At 44.9% G+C, this 25,222-nt stretch overlaps 1 protein-coding gene across 1 annotated transcript in view; it reads left to right on the top strand.

The window, feature by feature from the left end:
* UBE3D (ubiquitin protein ligase E3D) overlaps nucleotides 1-24,963 on the top strand; it is a 457,021-nt gene extending 432,058 nt beyond the window's left edge. Inside the window, exon 10 of the mRNA XM_082250092.1 lies at nucleotides 24,939-24,963. Within this exon, the coding sequence (XP_082106218.1) occupies nucleotides 24,939-24,950 (12 nt within the window). The 3' untranslated portion in view covers nucleotides 24,951-24,963. The remainder of the gene's footprint in view (nucleotides 1-24,938) is intronic.
* The last annotated feature ends 259 nt before the right edge of the window (nucleotides 24,964-25,222 follow it).

Below are 25,222 nucleotides of genomic sequence, written 5' to 3'. Positions count from 1 at the left end.
AGATTTACCTGACTTCCTGTCACATACCCCCCCCTCTTGTTTCAACCCTAGGGTTGGGACACAGATTTCCAGGCACGCATGTGTCAAGCACTGCTGACTCACTGATAAGCCTCCTAGTATCCTCAAGCTTCCGGGTGAAACTGTTTTGTCATCTTCATTGACGGATTTCTCATAAATGCCACACAGTTTGTCTCTCATCTCATATACACATTCTTCAACTGCATTTTTGGCATCATTTTGCTCCTTCTCGTTTCTGTCATCTTCATTGACAGCTTTCTTATAAATGTCAGACAGCTTGTCCCTCATAACCGTCTGTCCAATCCACCATGGAGGACCGTGATCCATAGGCAACTCAATTGGGCTAGTCTTAATGTCTTCAACATTCTTAAGACGCCTCTCTCTGCAATCCATAAATGTTTTCCACAAAACTTTGAGAACCTTTGCTTCACTAAGCTTTGTTCCAAGTAGGGACTCTTGACGTCCCTCTGTGACTTGAGTTGCCTCTCCATACAGCTGTACACAATCATTGACTTTTTGTTGTAAAAGGGAATGATCTTCCTCCTTGAGCTTTGCTTGCTCTAAGATGCTGTGCAGAGGATTTTCCAATTGAGACAACAGGCTGTCACACATTTCTTCAAAGTGACCCCTGTTCCTTTTCCCAGAGATATCAATATCATTCACCAAACATTTCATATTCATAGGCAGATCTGAAGCATTTGCACTCATCAACTTCTTAAACTTTTCGCCCTCCTGAGCGAGTCGCAGTAAAGGCCTACTATTTGATTTGATATTCAGTTTATATTTCTTGCCAAACTCTTCACAGAAGTAGTCAACCAGAACATCATCAACTTTCCTTACACCAACATAGGGGTTAAAGGCAACAACACAGTTGAACCCAGCGATCTGGGTGGTATCCATTATAGACCTCCTCTCTGCATCAGTGAAGAAGCATGGAACTGCAACACATTCTTTTACAGGTTTCTTCAATGCACTTTCTGCTGAACTATTTGACCGCTCAAGGTCACCTAGTTCCTTTTCTCTATCTGAATTCCACATGGAATGCATCTCAAGATCACGATCAAACTTCTGCCACTTATCTTTCCCCAGTTCCATTTTGGAAACACTCCCTGAAAGGCACTTATTCATTTGCTTCACGTTTTCACCAACAGACTTAGTTTTCTCCACTAGGTGGCGTTTGCTTTTTTCTCCCAGATTTATATCACTAGCTTTAGTTTTCTCCGCTTTAGTTTTCTCCACTAGGTTTTCAGCTTGAACTGAGAAATCATCACATTTCTTACCCAGCTCCTTTGTTTGCTGAAGTTCTAATGATACATTTTCCAATGCTTGAAGTTTTTGAAGGAACTGTTTATTCCAAAGGGGTGATTCAAGCAACATATCATCACATTTCTGAGGCTCACTCAGGACAGACCCCAAAACACTGATCCTTTTAAAACTTGCATCAGGCACACTATCCCGTCTTTGGGACAGATCCTTTGTCGCCTGTAATTCCTCTTCCAGTCCCTGCCACGGAATCTCCAACTCTTCCACTTGCTGTTCGAAGGCTCGCTTAGACTCTTCTAGCCCCTGAACGTTTTTCTCAAGATCATCCTTGGAGCTGACCAAATCTTCCATCTCTGTACATAGCTGTTTGTTAACTCTTTCTAGTTCAGCCTTAGACTCTAGAGCCTCCTCCAAGGAGCGAGCCAAGGACAGGGCTTTGCTCTCGTTATCACGCACCTCCGCTAATGCGCGGTCGCGTTCTTCTGCATATTTTTCAGACACAGTCTTCTCCTCACCAAGCATCTGATCCAACTTCTTTTGCACATCTTCAACACATTGTAATGAACCAACGCTTTCTTCCATGCGTTTTTTCATATCCGCTATCTGAGCTTGCAATGTTGCGACTTGCTCTGATAGGTTTTTCTTTGCTTCCGCCTCCTCTTTTAATTGTTCCAGGAAGCCATTTTTCTCATCTTCCATTTGTTTGAGCTTTGTGCTAAAACTCAGCCTTTGACACCTCTCTTCCTGTAAGAGTTCCTGCGTGTCTTGCAGCTGCGATTCCAAGATAGAAAAATCTTCCGCAATTTCTCTAGATTTTCTGTCTGCTTGAGAAAGCCGATTTGTGACACTGTCCAACTCAACCTGCAATCGGTTTGCCTTCTCTGACAGCTTAGCACACAATCGGTCACCTTCTGACACCTTGACTTGCGATTCCCGAAGCTGTGCCTCTACTTTTTCCCTCTTATGTTCACAATCTCCTTTTCCCTGCATAAGAGCCTTCACCTCATTGGCTAGTTTCTGGGAATGAGACTGTAATTCTGCCACACAGGCATCTTTCTCCTTTAACTGCTGCTGGAAACGTTGGGCTTCGCCTTTCCAACTTTCACAGTCTGCACGTAATTCATCTACCACATTGCTCAAAGTGGTGAGCTCATACACAGTACTCAGTAATTTAGCCTCTCTTTCACTTTTCTCGTTGTCGCTGAGAGACAATGTCGTTTTCAGAGCGACATTCTGTTCCTGCGACTCCTGCAGGTCTATTTTTGTAACTTCCAAAGACTGAAGACTTTTTTTCAGCTGATTACGCAACTCCAACATATCAGCCATACTTTGCTTCTGCAAAGTCTGAATTTTACTTTCCTTTTCCATGAGGATGGTATCTTTCTCCATTATAGTCTCTCTGCGTTTTTGCAACTCGACCAAAAGAAGAGCAGTGGATTCTTCCCACTGTGACACATGAGACTTGAGTAGTTCATTCGTTTCCTGCAAGTTTCTATGCTCCATTTTAAGCAATTCCAAGGCTTGTTCCTTTTCTTCCATTTTCCGTTGCAAGGCATCCAACTCAGCCCTGCACACATACTCGGTTTCCTCCAAACCGATGGCCTCCATTGGCTGCTGGCGTCTCTGTTTCCAGCCTGCCATGCTCTCTAGGTGAGCTGCCATGCTCTCTTGGTGAGCCTGTTGTTGAGCTGAAAAGCTCAGCTGAAAATCCGCATTTTCCCCAGTGTTGCTAGGGACAACAACCTTTCTCTTTAGCCGATTCCGTTCAGGCACGGATGGGGCTGGTTCAGACGGTAGCATCCCCTCCATCCATAGAATCCGGTCTCTCATTTCAGCGATCCTTGCATCTTTCAGCCGTTTTGATCGCCCCATCTTTAGTCACTCCACAAAAAAAAACTTTTCACAGTCCAGCAAACTTTTAAGACCACTGTCTCTTTAAAACTTAGTAGTTTTTTTCTCTCTTGCAGGATTTCCTTTCCTGTACACACAGTTTGTGCAGTCCCTTGCACCAGACACAGTTCATCAAAAAAAAAAAATGTTGAGACCGCTGTCTCTTTAAAACACTTTTTTTTTTTTTTTTTTTTCCTCTTTCAGGATCTTCTCTCCTGCACACATAGATTGTGCAATCTCGTGCACCAGATAAAGTTCATCAAACATATGCACTCCATTGCAGGGATCTCTGCTTATGCCCACTGCATACCTCCACCATATGTGAGGGATTAGCTCGGTGGCGGGTGTGGATGACCCCTTGGGGGGTGCGTTTTCCCAGAGAGGTAGCCGACAAGTGCTTGCAAAATAACAGTGTGGTTTATTAAATGGGGTTTTCTTCACCAGGCTGTATGCAGCAAAACATCCAAAATAAAATAAAACAGAAAATAAATCCTTGCCTCTGTGGGCGGCTACCTTCTCACAACTGGAACCTGCCTAAGTGTCTGTCTCCAACCTACTGTTGGTCAGACTTCCTTGTCCTACAGCGGACACTCAATAGTCCTTTTATAATAGCTTCACAGGGCAACACAGTCCTTTATTTCTTTCACATCAACAGTTCGTCTTCTCACCTTGGAGACGTATTCACCCTTGGTTACCGTCCCGGGCACACATCACTCCGGGGGGTCTTCTCCCAGGCCCACACATCCTGTCGGGAGGCACACGCTGACTGTCCTCCTGCTCCCAGCCCACATGGCTTCAGGACACAGCTTCCGGAGTCAGCAAACAATAGGACTTTCTCTGAACAAATTATAGAGCCTTAACTACCTCATTCTGAACAGGTCAACTTCCTGCTGGCTAGCTCTGTAGCCAACACCCTAAAGTAATTAATGAACTTTCTTAAATCAGGTGGAAATGTATCACCTTCCTGTGACTACATTCCCAGATTTACCTGACTTCCTGTCACAATATATATATATGTATATATATATATATATGTTTATATATATATATATATATATATATGTTTATATATATATATATGTGTGTGTGTGTATATATATATATAGTGGGTACGGGAAGTATTCAGACCCACTTAAATTTTACACTCTTTGTTATATTGCAGCCATTTGCTAAAATCATTTAAGTTCATTCTTCTTCCTCGTGAATGTACACATAGCACCCCATACTGACAGAAAAACACAGAATTGTTGACATTGTTGCAGATTTATTAAAAAAGAAAAACTGAAATATCACATGGTCCTAAGTATTCAGACCCTTTGCTGTGACACTCATATATTTAACTCAGGTGCTTTCCATTCCTTCTGATCATCCTTGAGATGATTCTACACCTTCATTTGAGTCCAGCTGTGTTTGATTATACTGATTGGACTTGATTAGGAAAGCCACACACCTGTCTATATAAGACCTTCCAGATCACAATGCATGTCAGAGCAAATGAGAATCATGAGGTCAAAGGAACTGCCTGAAGAGCTCAGAAACAGAATTGTGGCAAGGCACAGATCTGGCCAAGGTTACAAAAAGATTTCTGCTGCACTTAAGGTTCCTAAGAGCACAGTGGCCTCCATAATCCTCAAATGGAAGATGTTTGGGACGACCAGAACCCTTCCTAGAGCTGGCCGTCTGGCCAAACTGAGCTATCGGGGGAGAAGAGCCTTGGTGAGAGAGGTAAAGAACCCAAAGATCACTGTGGCTGAGCTCCAGAGATGCAGTCAGGAGATGGGAGAAAGTTGTAGAAAGTCAACCATCACTGCAGCCCTCCACCAGTCGGGGCTTTATGGCAGAGTGGCCCGATGGAAGCCTCTCCTCAGTGTAAGACACATGAAAGCCCACATGGAGTTTGCTAAAAAACACCTGAAGGACTCCAAGATGGTGAGAAATAAGATTCTCTGGTCTGATGAGACCAAAATAGAACTTTTTGGCCTTAATTCTAAGCGGTATGTGTGGAGAAAACCAGGCACTGCTCATCACCTGTCCAATACAGTCCCAACAGTGAAGCATGGTGGTGGCAGCATCATGCTGTGGGGGTGTTTTTCAGCTGCAGGGACAGGACGACTGGTTGCAATCGAGGGAAAGATGAATGCGGCCAAGTACAGGGATATTCTGGACAAAAACCTTCTCCAGAGTGCTCTGGACCTCAGACTGGGCCGAAGGTTTACCTTCCAACAAGACAATGACCCTAAGCACACAGCTAAAATAACAAAGGAGGGGCTTCACAACAACTCCGTGACTGTTCTTGAATGGCCCAGCCAGAGCCCTGACTTAAACCCAATTGAGCATCTCTGGAGAGACCTAAAAATGGCTGTCCACCAACGTTTACCATCCAACCTGACAGAACTGGAGAGGATCTGCAAGGAGGAATGGCAGAGGATCCCCAAATCCAGGTGTGAAAGACTTGTTGCATCTTTCTCAAAAAGACTCCTGGCTGTAATAGATCAAAAGGGGGCTTCTAATAAATACTGAGCAAAGGGTCTGAATACTTAGGACCATGTGATATTTCAGTTTTTCTTTTTTAATAAATCTGCAACAATGTCAACAATTCTGTGTTTTTCTGTCAGTATGGGGTGCTATGTGTACATTCATGGGGAAGAAGAATGAACTTAAATGATTTTAGCAAATGGCTGCAATATAACAAAGAGTGAAAAATTTAAGGGGATCTGAATACTTTCCGTACCCACTGTATATATATATATATATATATATATATGTGTGTATATATATATATATATATATATATATATAAGTAAAGTAAAACTACAGCAAAGGGCACTGGGGGGCAAACTAATGTCAATTTATTTTATTTTGTAATGTAATCCAATAGGATTACAATATATCGGTGTGTTTGTGCGTTTTACTTTTCAAATTTGCCGCCGGTTCCACCCCCCTGCAAACGTTGCGTCGCAGGAGACGGAAGCCGAGGTTCACAGCATCGGGCTGAAGATCCGGCTGCCGTATGCTGCAGTGACACATTGCTGGATCCTGGGGGCAAGGTAAGTACCCTCTACCAGGATCCAGCGTTGCTCCCTGTCGGTACCCCGAGTGTGGCTCGGGGTTACCGCTAATGGCACTGAAATTCCACCCTGAGCCACACTCGAGAATACCGCCAGGGAGGTTAAAGAATTTTGCAATGCTTATGTTCTGTTAATCACTTCAAATCCCATAGTAAAATTTGTGTCCGTTTCCTTTTTCTGCCTTTGGTTTGCTTTGCATAAATAACAAAATACTTTATTTCAACACAATACACATTCTGACATTTTACTGCTGAATAATGAATCTATTTCTTTAATATATATAGCTTCCATTTCCAAGAAACCAAGATTATGTGCACAAACCCAACTGCTATCACTCCCTTGAATGCTAAGGGCTCCAAATGTACTGTGTAGATCATCTCCCGTGAGTGTGCTAAACATATACGGATCCAAAATGATGTAGTCCTGCTTATGTTGACTCAAAAGGTATCCGGATGAATTCAGTAGTTTAAAAATAGAAGCAACCATTACTTTTTAACAGTATCACATATTACTCTGGTGCTGTGAAATCTGTAAATGTCCCCTAGGGAAAGGCACATTCTAAGATATGTTGCACAGTACTTTGCTCAGTAGTAAAAGTCGAAATGTATGGAATTGATAGAATTTTAGTATTATTTTTTCTAGTGAAAGAGAATACAGAATGATTGATATAATTAGGATCAGTTTAAAAAGACGTCCCTTCCCACAAATGATCGAACCTAGTCATTAGCTTGTTCTTTTCCACTAATATTGTTTTCTGCTTTAAAAGAAAAAAAAAAAGATTGCTCACTATATCCAAGACAATGATCTTTTCTTTAGGAGTCTGATCCTGTTGTAAATCAACACAGATATTTAGTATTCAGTGCTAGTCTCCTAAGGATCTGTGCCATAATTTGGGAAGACCTCCCAACTTTCTGGAATAAGGAAGAAGTATGCAGGAAAAAGACAAATCTCCAGGTATGTGTAACAGGGTTTAATTTGTAAAAATGATTGAAAAATCCACTAGAATCTACTAGTTATTTATTTTTACTACTTTTCCTTTATACTGGTTTTTCAAAATGATGCAATAAGTTAGTTGTTATATAAACTGTTTAATGTAAGATAACAGACTATACATCAGACCTAAAATAGGGACAACTGAAGAGGAAAGTAGGGCCAACAGATTTGGTTCCAAAAGAGGGACAGTTCCTTTTATATGAAAAGGTAGGAGGTTTGGCTGCAAATTCTGAAGGGGACTGATTTTCTATAATATATCATTCTTTCAGTAGCAGGTCGCAAATGATGCACACAGTGTACTTAATTAAATTATCCATGGTAAGTACACTCCACAAGTTATATCCATGTTGCTTACTCCCTCATTAATTGCAGTCGTTGGTTCTAACCTATTTTCTTTTATGACTGTGACCCCGGTACATAGACATGTGATGCCACATCTTATAACCCAGTGAAGCTAGAAGAATGCCAGGAGCACATTAGAACATTTAGACGATTTCTCTAACCTTCCCCATGGGATCTCATATATTTACATTCTGTCTAGCTCAGTTTGATTAGACTAATTACGTTGGTTAAGTTAGTCAGACAGCCGCAAAAGTTTGGTTCTGCATGCTTAAACCTTTGGATATGTACCTAGTATACTTATTTATATGATGTCATAGAAGCTTTACCCTAATAATTATACTATATATCTATAAAAACTTTTTTTCTCATTTCTAAACCCCTGTATTTTTTTTTCCTTTTTTTTGATGCCTGCATCCCTTTGGGAACATTTTCCTTCTCCTTCTGTACCTGAGACAAGGTGAAAAGAATTACCCTCTTAGGCTTCTTTCATATGGGTGGTGCACCCGACGGTGTCCGTTCTGCTCAGCGGGGGATCGATCCGGCGGATGACAGCTTCGTCTCCGCTCTGTGTGCAGAGACAGAGCTGTCAGATCCCCGCCATCCTCGATGGGGAGATCAGATGAGAATGGACCGCCTGTTGGTTCTCATCCGATCCTCCAGGCGGATGGAAAATAGGATTTCCAAACGTCTGGATTTCACGGACAGGATCGGATCGGGTAGCAGCGGTTGTCAGTGGAAATGTCTTTGCTGACACCCGCTGCTCCATAGGGCTGCATGGAGCATCCGATCCGGTTCACCTGAAAAAACTGACAGGCGGATCGGATCGGAAAGCCCTTGTGAAAGGGGCCTTAGACAATTGTCACTGGAACAAGTGACTATTGATTAAAGCGGAGTACTATCTAAATATTGTTTTTGTGCCCCTCCGCTAGGAATGCCTCACCTGAAAAGGAATTGGATAGTTATTTTTTTTTTATTTGTTTACTTACCTTGCAATTGAAGATCGAAGATACTCACCTCAGAGTACTTCCTCCCTCGGAGCCGCGGCTCACCCCGTCACTTCCTGCCTCGCTATGATTCCTGGGAGCTGAACGTCACAGCTCCCAGGAATCAATGCGACGGCACCGGCCCCGCTCGTCATTTCCGGGCGACGCCGCATTCCCCTGCTAAACAGCTTCTGGGCATGCCCAGAAGCTGTGGAGGAATGCGGCGCCGCGCCGGAAGTGACGAGAGGGGCCGGTGCGGCGCATTCTGGGACAAGAAGACGCGGAAGAAGACACAGAAGAGGACCGCGCCGGCTTCAGCTGCCCACAAGAGAGATGGAAACGCTGTGGAAGAAATTTTCTAAGTAAGTATTTCTTCTAAAAGGTAAGTGCAAACCGGGACAGATCAGAGGCTAGCCATTGTGGAATGTGCTAGCCCTGACTGTCCCGGGGGTATGTTTATTAAAAAATGACATCTGTGCCCGGAACTCCGCTTTAACTGCAAACAAACAACAAAAGAACCTCTATGTGGAGTGCTGGGGGATGTGAGTATGTCCAGCCCAATCATAGTACATGTGCTCACACTTGCTGGCTGTTATTTGTAGTTCCACAGGATGGAAGCAGTCACCATGGATGATGAAGATAAAAGATTTATTGTAAGTCAAATGGAAATAAGAGTTCCAAAGAAGCTGTGATCAGCTGTGTATAGCAAAAAACGATTGTTCATCAACCAGCACTATGAACATGATCACCGTAGGACTACACATATCAGAAACCCAAACACTGAATGGAAGGCAGAAAGTGATCTGCCGGGAAAGAAACTGACCTGTCTCCACAGTGTGATTAACTGTGTCTCCGTAAGCTGGAAATGATGATAAAAACCAGAAAGGGGAGAGTAGCTGTACTTCCCTGGCCATGTGTCCCTCTTGGCTGAAAGCATTGTCTTGGGCGCTGCAGCGGCAGCCCCAGGAACCACACTGTGATCAGCAGGCGGGGAGGCCAGAAGTGGGCGATCCTGCTGTAGATGGAATCCCTGATACGCAATGGGTCCAGCTGGACAGCTGAAGCTGCACTCCCCGTATGGGGGAAAAGATCATACCGGAATGATGGATCCAAAGCCTGGCCGTTCATTACAAAGCTGTCACCATGACGACACGTTTTGGGTGTGGCCCTTCATCTGGTTATTGATTAACTGCATTGGATAAAAGTTAGGTCACTGACCTGGTTATGGTGTGTGGCAGGGGTGCCTGGATCACAAGGCTGGTTTAAGAGAATTAGACTGGATTCACATTTATGCACTTGTATTGTGGCACATCTTTGAGGAGCTTATTTATGCGTTTTCATCCCTATCTAAAACCCTTATTAAGAGTGTTAAACCCTCATTCACACTGAACATGGCTTTGAAATCGTGCAACTTCACCTGAACTTGTACGATTTCAAAGCCACATTTTAGTCCGACTTCGGGGGCAACTTGAAAGATATCTGTGTGGGTTCATGCACATATGTCTATTGATGTTGCACCTTAAGTCACCAAAAGTAGTGCAGGAACTACTTTTGAAAATCAGTGCGTTGCCACAAAGTTGGCGTTGCACCAACTGGGACACTCTCATTGCTAGCAATAGGCTGCGATTTGACCTGTCAAATCGCACCAATGTGAATGGAGGCTGACAGATGAAATAATGTACATGACATTTTTCTGGACTATGTATGTCGATATGCTGCATATGTGAATAGCACCATTAAGAACAAACCTTGCGCAATTTAATGCCTCCCGGGTAGAGGTTGAGTCCTCTGCATTGGAGACTGCTCTGCGAGTTGAGGTTATGCCGAAAACTCTCTCTGCCTTGTATAAGGAACTGTTTGTTACTACTCCCTTGGCGGTGCGTAAGTGTCGGGCTAGATGGGTGGAGGAGGTACCAGACTTGGATGGTGATGATTGGGATGATATGTGGTGTGCTCCCTTTGCTTACCTGGTCTCTGCTAGGGACCGCCTGATACATTTTAAATTCCTACATAGGATTTATTATACACCGGCGAGACTGGTCCGTATCTTTCCCACATCCTCTGCGGAATGCTGGCGCTGTTCACACTCCCCGGCGGGCTTTAGTCATATTTTTTGGCGCTGCCCAGTGGTTCGGGATTACTGGACTGCTGTGCTGGCCTGCATTACGGCTGTGATTGCAGTCCCGGTCCCTGATTCTGTTGAGGTGTGTCTTCTGGGCTTGGTTGAGGAATTGGCCCCGGCGAGGGCCATTCATATGCTTGTTAGCTTGCTCCTCTTTTATGCCCGTAAGGCCTTGCTCCTACACTGAAAGAACCTGTTGGCCCCCACCGTCCGATTTTGGAAAGGTCTGGTGAACAAAGTGACTCCGCTCTATAAGGCTACGTATCTCAGCAGCGGGTGTCCTCGTAAGTTTGATAAGGTATGGAAGATATGGATTGACTCCCCGGCCTCAACCTCTGATGAACAGCCTTAGAGGGCCTGTTGTATTGTACCTATTTTGTGCTTATAATGTGGGGGGATGTGAGGTGGGGGGGATGTGAGGTGGGATGTTGTATGCCTGCAGGGGAGGGCTGGCAGCCTTAGGTCTGGGGGGCAAGTCCAGTCAAGTGGCCCATTGAACCATCAAATCAGCTTACCATGCATGCCCACCTGGTTTTGGACTTGCAGCTGTATACAGTGTCTGGCCCCTACATTAATCCAGCACTGAGTGAGGCCTTTTTATCAGTTTTTACCACTTTTCAGAGTGGCCCGGGGGGCAATTGCCACTCTGCCCCCCTTGCCAGTCCTCCCCTGTATGCCTGTGTCACTTATCTGCTGCACTGTTGATGTTCGTTTTTCCTTGTTCTTCCTTTTACTTGCTTTTCCTTTGGGATCAAAGACTGCTATTGTCGCATGCTAATTGTTTCATTTTGAGCGTTTTTTCTGCTCTAAGAGCCTTTTGTGATGCTGTGTTGAATTAACCTCAAGGGATTGCCCTGCCTCCTTCGGGGGCTTTGTTTTTTACTTATGACGACCACTGGGTGGAGCCTGGGGTTTTTGGGTGACATGTTGTCCCATGTTTTCTTGTTTTGTGGTTGCCCTGCGTGGCACTGTGCTGTGTAATGTGTTGTCTTTTCTTGAAAACTTTTAATAAACAGAAATTTACAAAAAAAAAGAACAAACCTCAGCTTAGGTATTAACATGCCATAAAACATATAATACAATTTGCATTAATGCGTTTCAACTGTGACCACACAGAATATATAAAGTTCTGAAATAGAAACACTGAAAGCAATAAAAATGTCTATACCAAAAAAAAAAAAAACGTTTCACTTCAGATTTTTTACATTATTAGGTGGATCATATTGGGTATCAGTTGCTGTCTATGCTAATGCCTGTACCATTTTCACAGTTCCAGTAATTACACCTAGAATGCTATGCTTTCCACTACTTTAATACATGATACCTGATGCTTTTGGTCCTCTTCAGACTGTCTGACAGTGGACAATTCTTGATATAGAGAATGGTGCTGATGTTATAATGTCAGTGCAGGGTGCTATAGTAATACCCACTCAGGGGGCAAGTACATGACACCTTGCGCTCACTTGATATCCTCAGTTCTATGCGCTGATTGACATTGGGTGTCATTGAACTGGGAAGAGTGAAGACATTCAGTAGCAGAAAGGAATTACTGCCAACATTCTTGGACAGCTTTGGAAAGAAGGTTATTAATGCAGCTAGACTTTTTTCCTCCTCCATTGGGAACTTAAGCTAGCCAGTTGATTCTCTGTTCAGCTGATAATATTCCACCCAGCTCAGTCAATGTTTTACTTGATTTTTTTTTTTAGGTTGACAGGGAATTGGCTAAAATTAAGGCAGTCTATGGCCAGTCTAAAAAAATTGCCAGAGTTGGGTCCAAACTATTTTTCTCTTACGTCCTCCGACAGTCGCCGCCTCTTCATATTCGTCACATATGGGGTATTAGACTTTGCTCCGAAGGAGTAGCTAGGCAACAGAATATGTTAACAATAAAGCTTTAACATATCCCACCCTCAAGGGGTGGTCCCCTCAGTCAATACCCTCCTACTTCCTGCAACCATATCTCAGTTTTAATGTCTAGCTTGTCAGGAGTGGCTGGCTCTCTCTGTGCTGGGACTTTTTGTCCCAGACTCTTTCTTCTTTTTGATATTTTGTTTGAGTTTTCTCTCTACCTTTACTTAGCTGTTATTTTTGTCAGCATTAGTTAGTTCTTCGGACGAAGAGGATCATGCGGACTGGGTCTCGGGCTGATCCCCCTGGTCGCAGGTCATGGGTCAGTGGCTTCCCAGTCTGCCATCGAGCGTTCAGCCAGGTAACGCTCCTGGCACAGTGAACGACCCATCCCTGTTCGGTGCAGGGATGATTGGTGAGGTGGCTACCTCACCGGACGCTGTGCGGTTTCTGAACCGCCATTGTGTGCGTCTTGAATTGCGACTCTCCCTGCCTCATGTGCAGCGGCTTGTTCGCCTGTGCGGGTTCCCCACGCCATGTGAGGTAAGTGTATCTATGTGGGGACCTGTCTGTCTGGGGGGGGTCTCAGTCTGGGACTGTGTAACCTGCCTTTAATCACACTGCTTGTCTCCCTATCTCTCGGCTGCATGCTGTGGGCTGCAAGGGGGGGGGGGGAGCTGCATGACACTGAGTATGTCAGGCTGGGCAGTGTGAGGAGCTGTGTGCTGTGGGGCATGTTTTTAATGGCATGTTGGGGCATATACAGCGATCGCTGCGGCGATCTAACATGTATCCATATAATGGGATAATATTGTGTGTGATTTTATGCACTGTGGAGCGGCGATTTCGGCGCCAAACGACGCCATTTTACCGGCGCCCGCTCCGGCCGCATGGTTTACATGCACGGCGGCCATTTTCTTGTAGCCTCCATAGGCTTACATAGAGCGCCCTGGCAGCATCACTTCCTCTCTCCTGGAAGCACCGATCGAGGCAGCAGCAGCAGCGGAGTCTCCTCAGGTTTTATCCTTCTATTCCTGTGTTCCATTGCCTGTATTCAGTCTGTATATTCCCTGTGGGGGTCTCATTGTGCCTGAGTGTGGTGCGGTGGGCTGCGCTTGCCGCGCTTGCTGTAAGGGGGCAGTTAACCCTTGGTTGTCTGGCATACAGGGGCAATGGATTCTCAGGAGGGCAAGTTTCCCACAGTATTGGTGGAAAGCCAGGGGACCGCTGTTTCCCCCCCAGGGGGGGATTTAGCCACTATTGTGGCTGGCCTTGCTGCACAGGTGCAAATGCTGGTGGCTGCTCAATCTACTAAACGGCCCAGAGTTGCTCTGTCCTCTGATTCTGAGGGTGAAGGTGATGGGGCTGTTCTGGCGGGGACCCCCCTATCGGGGTCCCGCTCCTCTCTTGATCTAGTGGGGTCTGAGGTAGAGGCTGAAGTTGAGGGGGTTGATAATTCTCCCCCTGGCTCGCCTGAAGAGCTTGCAATCATGGATGAGTTGATTGCTTCCATTAAGCAGACGCTACGTTTGCAGGACGAGGTGTGTCCCCCAGCTGCCTTGGCGGCTTATGGGACGCAGAGAAAACGCAGGACGCCGCAGGTTTTTCCCTGCAATGCTGATTTTCAGCGCGCTGTTAAGGACCAATGGCGCGATTTGCGCAAGCCTTTTGCGGTACCAAGTAAATTTAAGCTGCGTTATCCTTTCTCGCCTGCCACTGATGAACGGTGGTGTGTGCCTCCACCAGTGGATCATGCTATTGCGGTTTTGAACAAAGCCACTGCGATCCCTGCAGAGGGATCCCCTGTTTTCCGTGATGCCACGGATAGGAGACTGGAGTCTCTTGCCCGTCATACTTATTCTGTTACGGGTTCTATGCTTAAGGCTCTGTTTGCTTCTCTCATGGCGGCCCAGGCGATCGCAAGTTGGACGCAGATGCTTAGGCGCGTCCTAGTGGCCGATTCGGCCTCGGCGGCGACCCTGGATATGGTGGATCAGATCCACCAGGGTGTCATGTATCTGTGTGATGCGGACCTGGACCTGATTCCGTTGGCCGCGCGTGTGCACAGCGTGGCGGTGTTGTCTCGCCGCCTGGTTTGGTTGAAATGTTGGTCGGTGGACCAATCTTCACGTAAAACCTTAGCCAATCTGCCTTATGATGGGTCTCGCCTTTTTGGGGAGTCCCTGGATGTGTTGATTAAGGGGATTACCGGGGGTAAGAGCACTCTCTTGCCCCATTTCCCCAAGGCTAAGGGGGCTTCTGGGAAGAAGCATGCTCATTTTCGGCCCCCTCAGGGGTCCTTTCGTGCCTTTCGGCCGCACTACAAGGGCAAACCGTTCAAGGGCCAAGGCTCTCAGAAGAAGCCCTGGTCTGGGAAACAGAAGTCCGGTCAATCCGGACCTGCGGCCCATAACAGTTCGGCCTGAAGGGGCGCCCTCACCCAGTTTTGGGGTGGGGGGACGCTTGCTCGGTTTTCTTCAGCCCTGGTTGGCCCGTGTGAGGGACAGATGGGTTCTGGAAATCGTTCGATCTGGTTACAAGATCGAGTTTCTCTCTCGGCCGGAGAGCAGATTTTTTCCCTCAAATCTTCAACTGTCTCCAGAGCGCCTGCGGGATCTGCACCTGGCGGTGCGGGACCTGAGGGCTCAGGGAGTGGTGGTTCCGGTGCCTCATCGGGACAGATTTCGGGGGTTTTATTCCAATCTGTTCACCGTGCCCAGGAAGGAGGGCAAGGTTCGTCCGATTCTGGACTTGAAAGCTCTGAACCGCTCTGTGCGAGTTCGCAAGTTCCGCATGGAATCCCTGCGCTCGGTGGTGGCTGCCCTGGTTCCGGGGGAATTCATGGCCTCCATCGATTTGAAGGATGCGTACCTTCACATCCCCATATTCGAGGGTCATCAGAAGTACCTTCGATTTGCCATTGCGGAGGATCACTACCAGTTTGTGGCGTTGCCCTTTGGGCTCGCCTCGGCTCCGCGGGTCTTCACAAAGGTGCTTGCACCGGTTCTGGCATTATTGAGAGCCCAGGGCATTTCTGTCCTGGGGTATCTGGACGACATTCTGGTTCGGTCTGCGACCAGACAGGGTCTGGAGAAGGACCTGTCTGTCACAATGCAAACTCTGCAGGAGTTCGGTTGGACGATAAATGTTCCAAAGTCGACACTGAGTCCGTCGGTTCGTCTCCCCTATCTGGGAATGATACTGGACTCGGTGCAGGCGAAGGTCTTCCTGCCGGAAGACAAACTCAGGACTCTTCAGGAGGAAGTCAGGTCCCTCAGGGACGTTCCACACTCGTCTCTGCGGACGGGTATGAGATGTCTGGGATTGATGGTCTCGGCCTTCGAGGCGATTCCTTTCACGCAGTTTCACACGCGGGGTCTCCAAGCGGAGATCCTGTCCAGGTGGGACGGGCGACCTCAATCTCTGGATCTTCAGATCTCGTTGAGTCATCGCACCAGGGAAAACCTTCTGTGGTGGCTCCAGTCCCCGTTGGTGTCCGGGGGCAAGTCGTTTCGTCCGATCTCGTGGACGATAATCACCACGGATGCCAGCCTGTCGGGCTGGGGTGGTGTTCTGGGCGTTCTGTCCGCCCAGGGGACCTGGTCGGAGGGGGAGTCTTCCCTTCCGATCAACATTCTGGAATTGCGTGCGATAAGGCTCTGTCTTCATCGCTGGACGGACCGGCTGCAGGGCTGCCCGGTTCGGGTGCACACGGACAATGCCACGGCGGTGGCCTACATCAACCACCAAGGGGGCACCAGGAGTGCCCGAGCGGCTCGAGAAGTGGCCGACATTCTGTCTTGGGCCGAGACTCATGTCCCGGCGATAACGGCGGTTCACATTCCGGGAGTGGAGAACTGGCAGGCGGACTATCTGAGTCGCCAGACCCTGGATCAGGGGGAATGGTCTCTCCACCCGGCTGTCTTCCAGATGTTGTGCGCGAAGTGGGGTCTTCCAGATGTGGACCTGTTCGCGTCTCGCCTCAACTACAAGGTGAAGAGGTTCGTGGCAAGGACGCGCGACCCTCGGGCAGACGCGTCGGACGCGTTAGTGGCCCCGTGGCATCAGTACAGGCTGATGTACGCGTTTCCACCGATTCAGTTGCTGTCCAGGTTCCTTCGCAGGTTGCACTCGGAACGCAGCACGGTGATTCTTGTGGCACCGGACTGGCCTCGCCGGTCCTGGTACGCAGACCTCGTGAATCTGGCGGTCGACGCTCCTTGGCGTCTGCCTCTTCGAGACGATCTACTGTCTCAAGGACCGATTTACCATCCTGCTTTACAGTCGCTGGCTTTGACGGCCTGGCTGTTGAGACCGAGGTCCTGAAGGAGAAGGGTCTCTCTCCAGAGGTCGTTCATACTTTGATCAACGCGAGGAAGTCTTCCTCGGGGAAGGTTTATTACCGTACTTGGAAGGCCTATTTTGCCTGGTGTGAGTCCTGGGGGTTTTCACCCCGCACGTACTCGGTTTCCCGTGTGCTGTCTTTCCTTCAGACGGGTGTCGATCAGCGTTTGGCGCTGGCTACGATTAAGGGTCAGGTGTCGGCGCTGGCCGTTCTGTTTCAACGTCCCGTGGCTTCCAACTCCTTGGTTGGCACTTTTATTCAGGGTGTGCGGCATCTGGTTCCTCCTAGGAGGGATCCTTTGCCCCCTTGGGACTTGAATCTAGTTCTATCTGTGTTACAACGTGCTCCTTTTGAACAGATCAGGGAGATCTCGTTGTCTATGTTGTCCAAAAAGGTCGCCTTTTTGGTGGCGATCACTTCGGCTCGCAGAGTGTCGGAACTGGCGGCTTTGTCCTGCAAGTCTCCGTACCTGGTTGTTCATTTGGATAAGGTGGTCTTGCGACCTAATCCTTCTTTTCTACCGAAACGAGTTTCGGAATTCCATCTTAACGAGGATATTGTTTTGCCTTCGTTGTGCACGAAGCCTAAACATCCGAAGGAGGTGAGATTGCACTCTCTGGATGTTGTTCGGGCGATAAGGGTTTACCTTAAATCGACTGAGTCTTTTCGTAAGACTGACTCCTTGTTTGTTCTTCCAGAGGGTCCTCGGAAGGGCATGGCGGCTTCCGCCTCTACCATTGCCAAATGGATCAGGCAGACCATTGAACAGGCCTATGCCTTGCAGGGGAAGGTTCCCCCTGTGCCTGTGAAGGCGCACTCTACTAGATCACTGAGTACGTCTTGGGCCTGCCGTCATGGGGCTTCTGTAGCCCAGGTGTGTAAGGCGGCGACTTGGTCGACCGTACACACTTTCACAAAATTCTACAAAGTAGATGTTCAGGCATCGGCGGATGCTTCCTTTGGCCGCAAGGTTCTTAGTGCGGCTGTTCCATAGGGTCCCTTGTTGGGGACTCCTGGCTGTTGGGATAGTTTTTTGTATCCCCTGGTTTTTTTGTCTTTTCCTGGGTTGTTGCTCCTGTTGAGCACTTGTTTTTGCTGTTGCCCAGCTGGTTTCCTTCCTTTGGTAAGGTTCCTTTCTTTGATGTGGAGACTGCGTTGCCTTTCGGCGCGGATGCGTTTCCCACCCCTCATGTTTGCACTGCTTTGGGACGTCCCCATATGTGACGAATATGAAGAGGCGGCGACTGTCGGAGGACGTAAGAGAAAACGGAATTTTTGTAAAATCTTACCTGTAAAATTCCTTTCTCTGAGTCCTCCGACAGTCGCCGCCCCCGCCCCTCTTTTGGGGTTTGAATGTATACTCTACTGCTATTCCACTAAAACTGAGATATGGTTGCAGGAAGTAGGAGGGTATTGACTGAGGGGACCACCCCTTGAGGGTGGGATATGTTAAAGCTTTATTGTTAACATATTCTGTTGCCTAGCTACTCCTTCGGAGCAAAGTCTAATACCCCATATGTGACGAATATGAAGAGGCGGCGACTGTCGGAGGACTCAGAGAAAGGAATTTTACAGGTAAGATTTTACAAAAATTCCGTTATTTCACCTGTGATTCTGTGCGAGTTGGGGAATATTTAAAGAGTGTGGTCTTTCAGGACACATTTGGAAAACACAGACTTAGAATATTAAAATATTGAACAGCTTAAATTTTGTCAAGAAAAATAATTTGCCATATGAAAAAAGCATTTATGAGATATATACTGTACATATATACACAGAATCTGACTTAAATGACTCTACTTCATAATTTTATGAGAAATATCCAAGATGTGGAAAGTTATTACAATATTTGGAAGGTGGATCATTAATCTGGGTAATTTAATTGTAAAATGTGGAATTGGTTAGCTTCTTTTTTATCCGTAGAGATTCAGGAAAAGCTATTAACCTGGGGATAATACCATGCTGGCCCATAAAAATGTGGTTTAATGAGATAAAGAAGGTAATTATACCATGAATTGTCTTCCTTTGTTAGTGTAAACTCATGATTCAGTCACATTAATTCTTTCTTTGTACCTTTCTGTTTTAGTAGTCATTCTGATCATTTTACGTTACCAAAGTACAAAACACTCTAACGTGGGTATATGTTTAAAGCTGAACTCCAGCGGAGTCCTTCTCCCCCCCCCCCTTTTTTTTTTCTTTCTCTTATTTCTTCTTTTGTTTTGTTTTTCTTTGTTTTCTTTTACCTCTATAAGAGGGATTCAGACTGCATACCTCTGCGAGTGTGGAGGATGGGGTGTACTTTTCTACGTGGTTGAAGTAATTAGCACCTCCCAATGCGGAGGAGGCACTCCGAACTCCATCAAATCACATTGTTACTAACAAGAGGGTGGAAGGGACCAAAAGAAAGATGCATAGCAATCTTTGTTCTTCAGTTTCTTTGTAAACTATAAAGGTATACTACAATCGATTGAAAAACAAGTTGCAATTGGAGACCATATGTCCTCGTTGTGTGTTAAGAGACAGTGGTTTCAGAAAGATTACCTTTTTAACTTTTTACCAAAGTGAGGACTGCTGTTATATGTCTTTTGCTCTGTACTTGAGTAGTTACATCTCATAACCTCTTATCTTTATTTTATAAGTAATCCATCTTGTGGATATTGTGTACTGTTCAAAACTAAAGTTGGAATCTCTTGATTTTTTTTGTATTGAGAAAACCTTTAATAAAAAACATTGAAACATAAAGCTGAACTCCAGGCAAACTGCTAAAACCATAGATGAAATGTAAAGAAGCTGTTGTTCTCTATCAAATTTTTTACATTTATCTCCATCCGGTTCTGAGAAATAAGCAGTCTTCTAACACAGCCAGGGGATGACACCAGTTTAGATGATACAGTTTAGACCAGGGGTCCCCAAACTATTGCCCGTGGGCCACATGAGGCCCACTACAGAATATTATTATCTGACCCACAACTGATGTACACAGTTTCAGCCCCCCCCCCCTTAAAGCTGATGTGCTTTTGTTCTCTTCAACCCTCCCCCCCCCATAGCACCCGACCGTACCCTTCCCTTGTGCAGTCTCCAATGCAAGAATATTGTTTTCCCTCCCCTGCTGTGCTGTGTCATTGGTAGCTAGGACTGTAGATGTTCTTTTAACTGATGATGTGCCTACCCCAGCATCCACGGAAGGATAGAACAGAAGGAACCCACCCTGCTGCTACACTGCCTAATTACAGAGGTAAGGAGGACCCTGATACAAACACTGATGTAATGGGGACACTAATGTAAGGGGTGACTTTGAAGTAAAGGATATGCTGATGAGGACCCTGATGTAAAGGGGGGGCTCTGATGGGGACCCTAAGATGAAGGGGAGTTCCGATGTGGATCCTGACATTAAGGGGTCTCTGATGATAAGCAAATTGCATTTATCATTGCTTAGCCTTTATTAATGGCTTGAGTTTATTTCAAATTCTTTGCTTTGTTTTACTCAAGTTCATGCTATGTTGTTCTGAATCATATCGTGCGGATTACAAATAAATGTCTAAGTAATCATATTAATTCAAATAAATTTTATTCATTCATTTAGAAAAAAAGATTAAATTTTCATCTCCGGGAACGTGTAAAATATGATATGGCCTTCTAACTGAAAGGTTAAAGATCTCTGGTTTAGACCAGCAAAAGAGCAGCTTGCGAGGTTCCTTAGCAGCACGTTTGCATACAACACATACAGTAAGTTCAGGTAGTTACACTGCAACCGTCAAACATTTGTTTAATGATTTATTGATAATTACAGAGCTGCTTTAATTTGGGTCTTTTGTATTTATGTAGGAAAAAAAAAACAGAGCTCTGGCTGCTGCAATACTCATCAACTTGTCTGCACTGTTGCCCTCAGACATGCTGTTTTAAGGTAAAACACAAGCAATACAAGTGCCATATTTTTCTTTTTAAATTCCATCTTTATTGATGGCTATACTTAGATTGAACAAGAACATGGTAGACCATAGCCAAAAACATTATTGTAAAAGCCATGACTATCATGCCAATGGTACGACAGGTCAACATATATAAACGGGTGAAGGAGTAGTGCTAAAGAATGTAAAATCAATCAAAAAAGGGGGCAAACCTGCAGCAACATAACTGGTAAATCTGCACCATAGGACTAGTAAGGTACCATATTTTGACGTATCAGTTCCTTGTATTCCACTATAAAGCAAAGCTATGACTTGGAGAGGGAGAAGCGACACAAGGAACAAGTCAGTGCTACAGTGCTCATTTGCTAATGTTTGATATGCTGGCAGGAGTAGAGAGCAGTGTACAAATTGAGCTAATCACTTTGCAGGGGTTTAGTGTTGCAGCACTGCAGTAAAGGACATCAGGTCTTCTGCCCTCCATAACTGGATGAACAGAAATACAAATCCTCTGACATGTAAGATATCTGTGTATCTAGCTGTTTATTTTAAAATGGTATTTATTTTATTAATGAATACCTAGCTGAATAAATTTGTGTCTTTTATATCAGGAGTTCAGTCTATTTGCTTGGGTGAGAAAGAAGTGTCAAGTTCCCATTCCCACTGGTGCAAGAAGAACAAGTGTGGCCCCTCGGTCGCGTCTGATAGAGACTAAGGTGCATTTAACCCTTTTGCTGCCAGATCATTTGTTTCTGGTTATTCCCATGCACTGTAAAATTGGCATTGTTGCCTTGAAAAATATACATAATGCCTCAACAGTATATCTTTTCTGAAAGCAGAGGCCCTATAAAGTAAAAAGATGATCATTTTGAAGTTACAATACTGTATGTGAGCAAATTTTTATCAGATGTTTTTTTTTTTTTTTTTAGGAAAAAATGCACTCAAATATGTTGTAAATAAAATGTAAAGGATGAGACACTGTTGAGTAAAGGGATCCTATAAATGCTTTTTTTAAGTTACATTTTATTTTATAACACATTATATATATACTATTGAAAGTTGGCTGGCAAGCTCCCTACGTGATGGTACAGTGCAGTTGCTTATCATTTTGGATGCTATTTTCTGATAACTCCAGCACTAAAAAATTCTACTTGGTTTTTATTTTGGGTTGGGGATCTGTACTGGGCTGGCAGTTCTCATTAACAGTTGTATGACTAGCTTTGAACACTATTTGTACAAACAGGTTTAAAGATTCAAAAGCTGTTCTTCTCTATTGTTTGTTCATGAGAGGAAACCAAACCTGTCCTAAGCCAAAGCCAGCAGAATATTGGCATGCATAAAAAAGGGGATATACACCAGAGATAAAACTACAATCCTGCCATTTTATAAAACTCTGGTCTGGCCGCATCTGGAATATTCTGTCCAGTTCTGGTCACCAATCCTCAGAAGGGATGTGCTGGAGCTGGAAAGAGTCCAAAGAAGGGCACCAAAATTAATTAGGGGATTGGAGGACCTTAATTACGAGGAGCGACTTCAAGCACTAAATTTATTCTCGCTGGAGAAGAGACGCCTGAGAGGGGACATGATAGCAATTTACAAATACCTCAATGGTGATCCCAGCATAAGGAAAATAAATATTCAGTCTCAGGGAATGTAAGAAGACACGTGGCCACACAATGAGATTGAGGGAGAAGCGGTTTAAAACACACCTATGATAAAAATTATAGACCCTTCATTTCTTTGTAAGTGGCCATACTTACAAAATCTGCAGGAGATCAAATAATTATTTCCCCCACTGTATGTATGCACCTTATCTGTTTTTATGTGTAATCATTATTTTCCCCACTGTGTGTATGTGTATATATATATATATATATATATATATATATATATATATACACTGCTCAAAAAAAATGAAAGGAACACTTTTTAATCTTAGTATTTCATCAGGTCAGATAAACTACTGGGATATTGATCTGGTCAGTTAAGTAGCAGAGGGGGTTGTTGATCAGTTAAAGCTGCTTTGGGTGTTGATGAAATTAACAGCAAATGCACTAGATGGGCAACAACGAGACAACCTTAAAAACAGGAATGGTTTTACAGGTGAAGGCCACTGACATTTTTTTCCCTACCTCTCTTTTCTGACTGTTTTTCACTAGTTTTGCATTTGGGTAGGGTCAGTATCACTACTGGTAACATGGGGTGATACCTGGACCCTATAGAGGTTGCACACGCAGTCCAACTCCTCTAGGATGACACATCAATATGTGCCATTGCAAGGAGGTTTGCTGTGTCTCCCACCACACTCTCGAGAGTATGAAGGAAATTCCAGGAGACAGGCAGTTACTGTAGGAGAGCTGGACAGGGCCGTAGAAGGTCCTTAACCCATCAGCAGAATCGGTATCTACTCCTTTGTGCAAGGAGGAACAGAATGAGCACTGCCAGAGCTCTGCAAAATGACCTCTAGCAGGTCACTGGTGTGTCTGTCTCTGACCAAAAATCAGATACAGACTTCATGAGGGTGGCCTGAGGGCCCGACATTCTCTAGTGGGCCCTGTGGTTACTGCTCGGCACTGTGGAGCTTGATTGGCATTTGCCATTGAACACCAGAATTGGCAGGTCCTCCACTGGCGCCCTGTGCTTTTCACAGATGAGAGCAGGTTCACCCTGAGCACATGTGACAGATGTGAAAGGGTCATGAGAAACTGTTGTCTGTAACATCGTTCAGTATGACCGATTTGGTAGTGGGTCAGTGATGGTATGGGGAGGCATATCCATGGAGGGATGCACAAACCTCTACAGGCTAGACAATGGCACCCTGACTGCCATTAGGTGTCAGGATGAAATCCTTGGATCCATTGTCAGACCCTAAGCTGGTGCAGTGGGTTCTGGGTTCTTTCTGGTGCACGACAATGCCCAACCTTATGTAGCAAGAGTACACAGCTAGTTCCTGGAGGATGAAGGAATTGATACCATTGAATGGCCCCCACGCTGACCTAAATCCAACAGAACACCTCTGGGACATTATGTTTAGGTCCACCCGACCCCACCAGGTTGTTTAGGAGCTCAGTGATGCCTTGGTCCAGATCTGGATTGAAGTATCCCAGGACACCATCTATTGTCTCATTATGAGCATGCCCCGACTTATTCAGACATCCATACAAGCGCGTGTGGGCCATACAAACTACTGAGTACCATTTTGAGTTGCTGCAATGAACTTTCAGCAAAATGGACCAGCCCGCTGCATCATTTTTTTTACTTTGATTTTTTTTGGGTGTCTTTTGAATTAAGCCCTCTGTAGGTTGATCATTTTCATTTCCATTATATGATGCGCAACCTTTCGTTCCTAACACATTACCCAGTCCATATCAGTATAGATATCCAGCATGATATTTTTCTCCATTGCGATCTGATTTCAAAGTGTTCCTTTAATTTTTTTTGAGCAGTGTATATGACTTTTTGAACTTTGAATCTCGTTTCACCTCCTTTCCTAGTACAAATTAGTTGTGCACCAGCCACATTACCCACCTAGACATTATATGTCCTAATCTAGCCCATTTTTGTATGATGCAATTAATATATCTCAGGGTCTCAGGGACACTTTTTAAATGTGGTGTACATTAGGCATAACCTGTCATGGAATTGTCTTCAATTACCACTGCCAGTTAACTAGAAGCATTTCTTGCTGTACTTGGTGAATGTGGGAATAAGATGGGATGAGTTATAAAATGGTGCTGGGACAGTAGTTATTTGCCCTTGTGCTATTTCAAAATCGCCTCTGTCCAGAGCTGAAACTAGCAGCTGTCATTGACAGCCAGGATACAGCACTTAGCCCAGGAGCTGAACCAGATAAAATCATGGGCTTTGGTTCCAGCTCCAGAGGATTGCTCTTTAGTAAATGTAAAACAATAAAAAAACAATGTTTCTGCATTTTGTCACATTCTACGTTGTGTGACATCAAGGCATTTTTTTTAAATGTTTTTTGCTATTTACTCCAAATAAAAACCAAGGTTTTTCTTTTAAATTTTCAGAAACAATTGACAGGGTAAGTGTTACTTTGGCACAATGTTATATACAAAGTAGATCATAAGGGATTCTTTGTACAAGTCAGAAGTGAGAATTTTGTCCAAAGTAATCACAGTTCTTACTGTTACTTTCCAGCGATATGGTTGAATTTAAGTCGATCAGTCAAACAAGATCAGATTAAAGTGAAAGCACCAAGAATGGGTTTTGTCAATTTTCTAAAAAGATATTTATCAAAGTGAAGGAAAGTTAAAGGACTTCTCTTAAACTATATTGATGTAAGTAGAGCAAATTCAATAGAAAATGCTGAAAGATATTTATGATAGTAATTTGGTGTATAAACTTGGGACATTTTTTTTTTTTTTTAAAAAGTCTAAAAATATTGGAGGTTTAACGTTTGCTCTTTTTTTTTTTTTTTTTTT

This window comes from Pelophylax lessonae (assembly GCF_965119305.1).
Source record: "Pelophylax lessonae genome assembly, chromosome: 3".
Classification (NCBI taxonomy): domain Eukaryota; kingdom Metazoa; phylum Chordata; class Amphibia; order Anura; family Ranidae; genus Pelophylax; species Pelophylax lessonae.
This window is presented reverse-complemented; position numbering and strand designations above follow the sequence as displayed.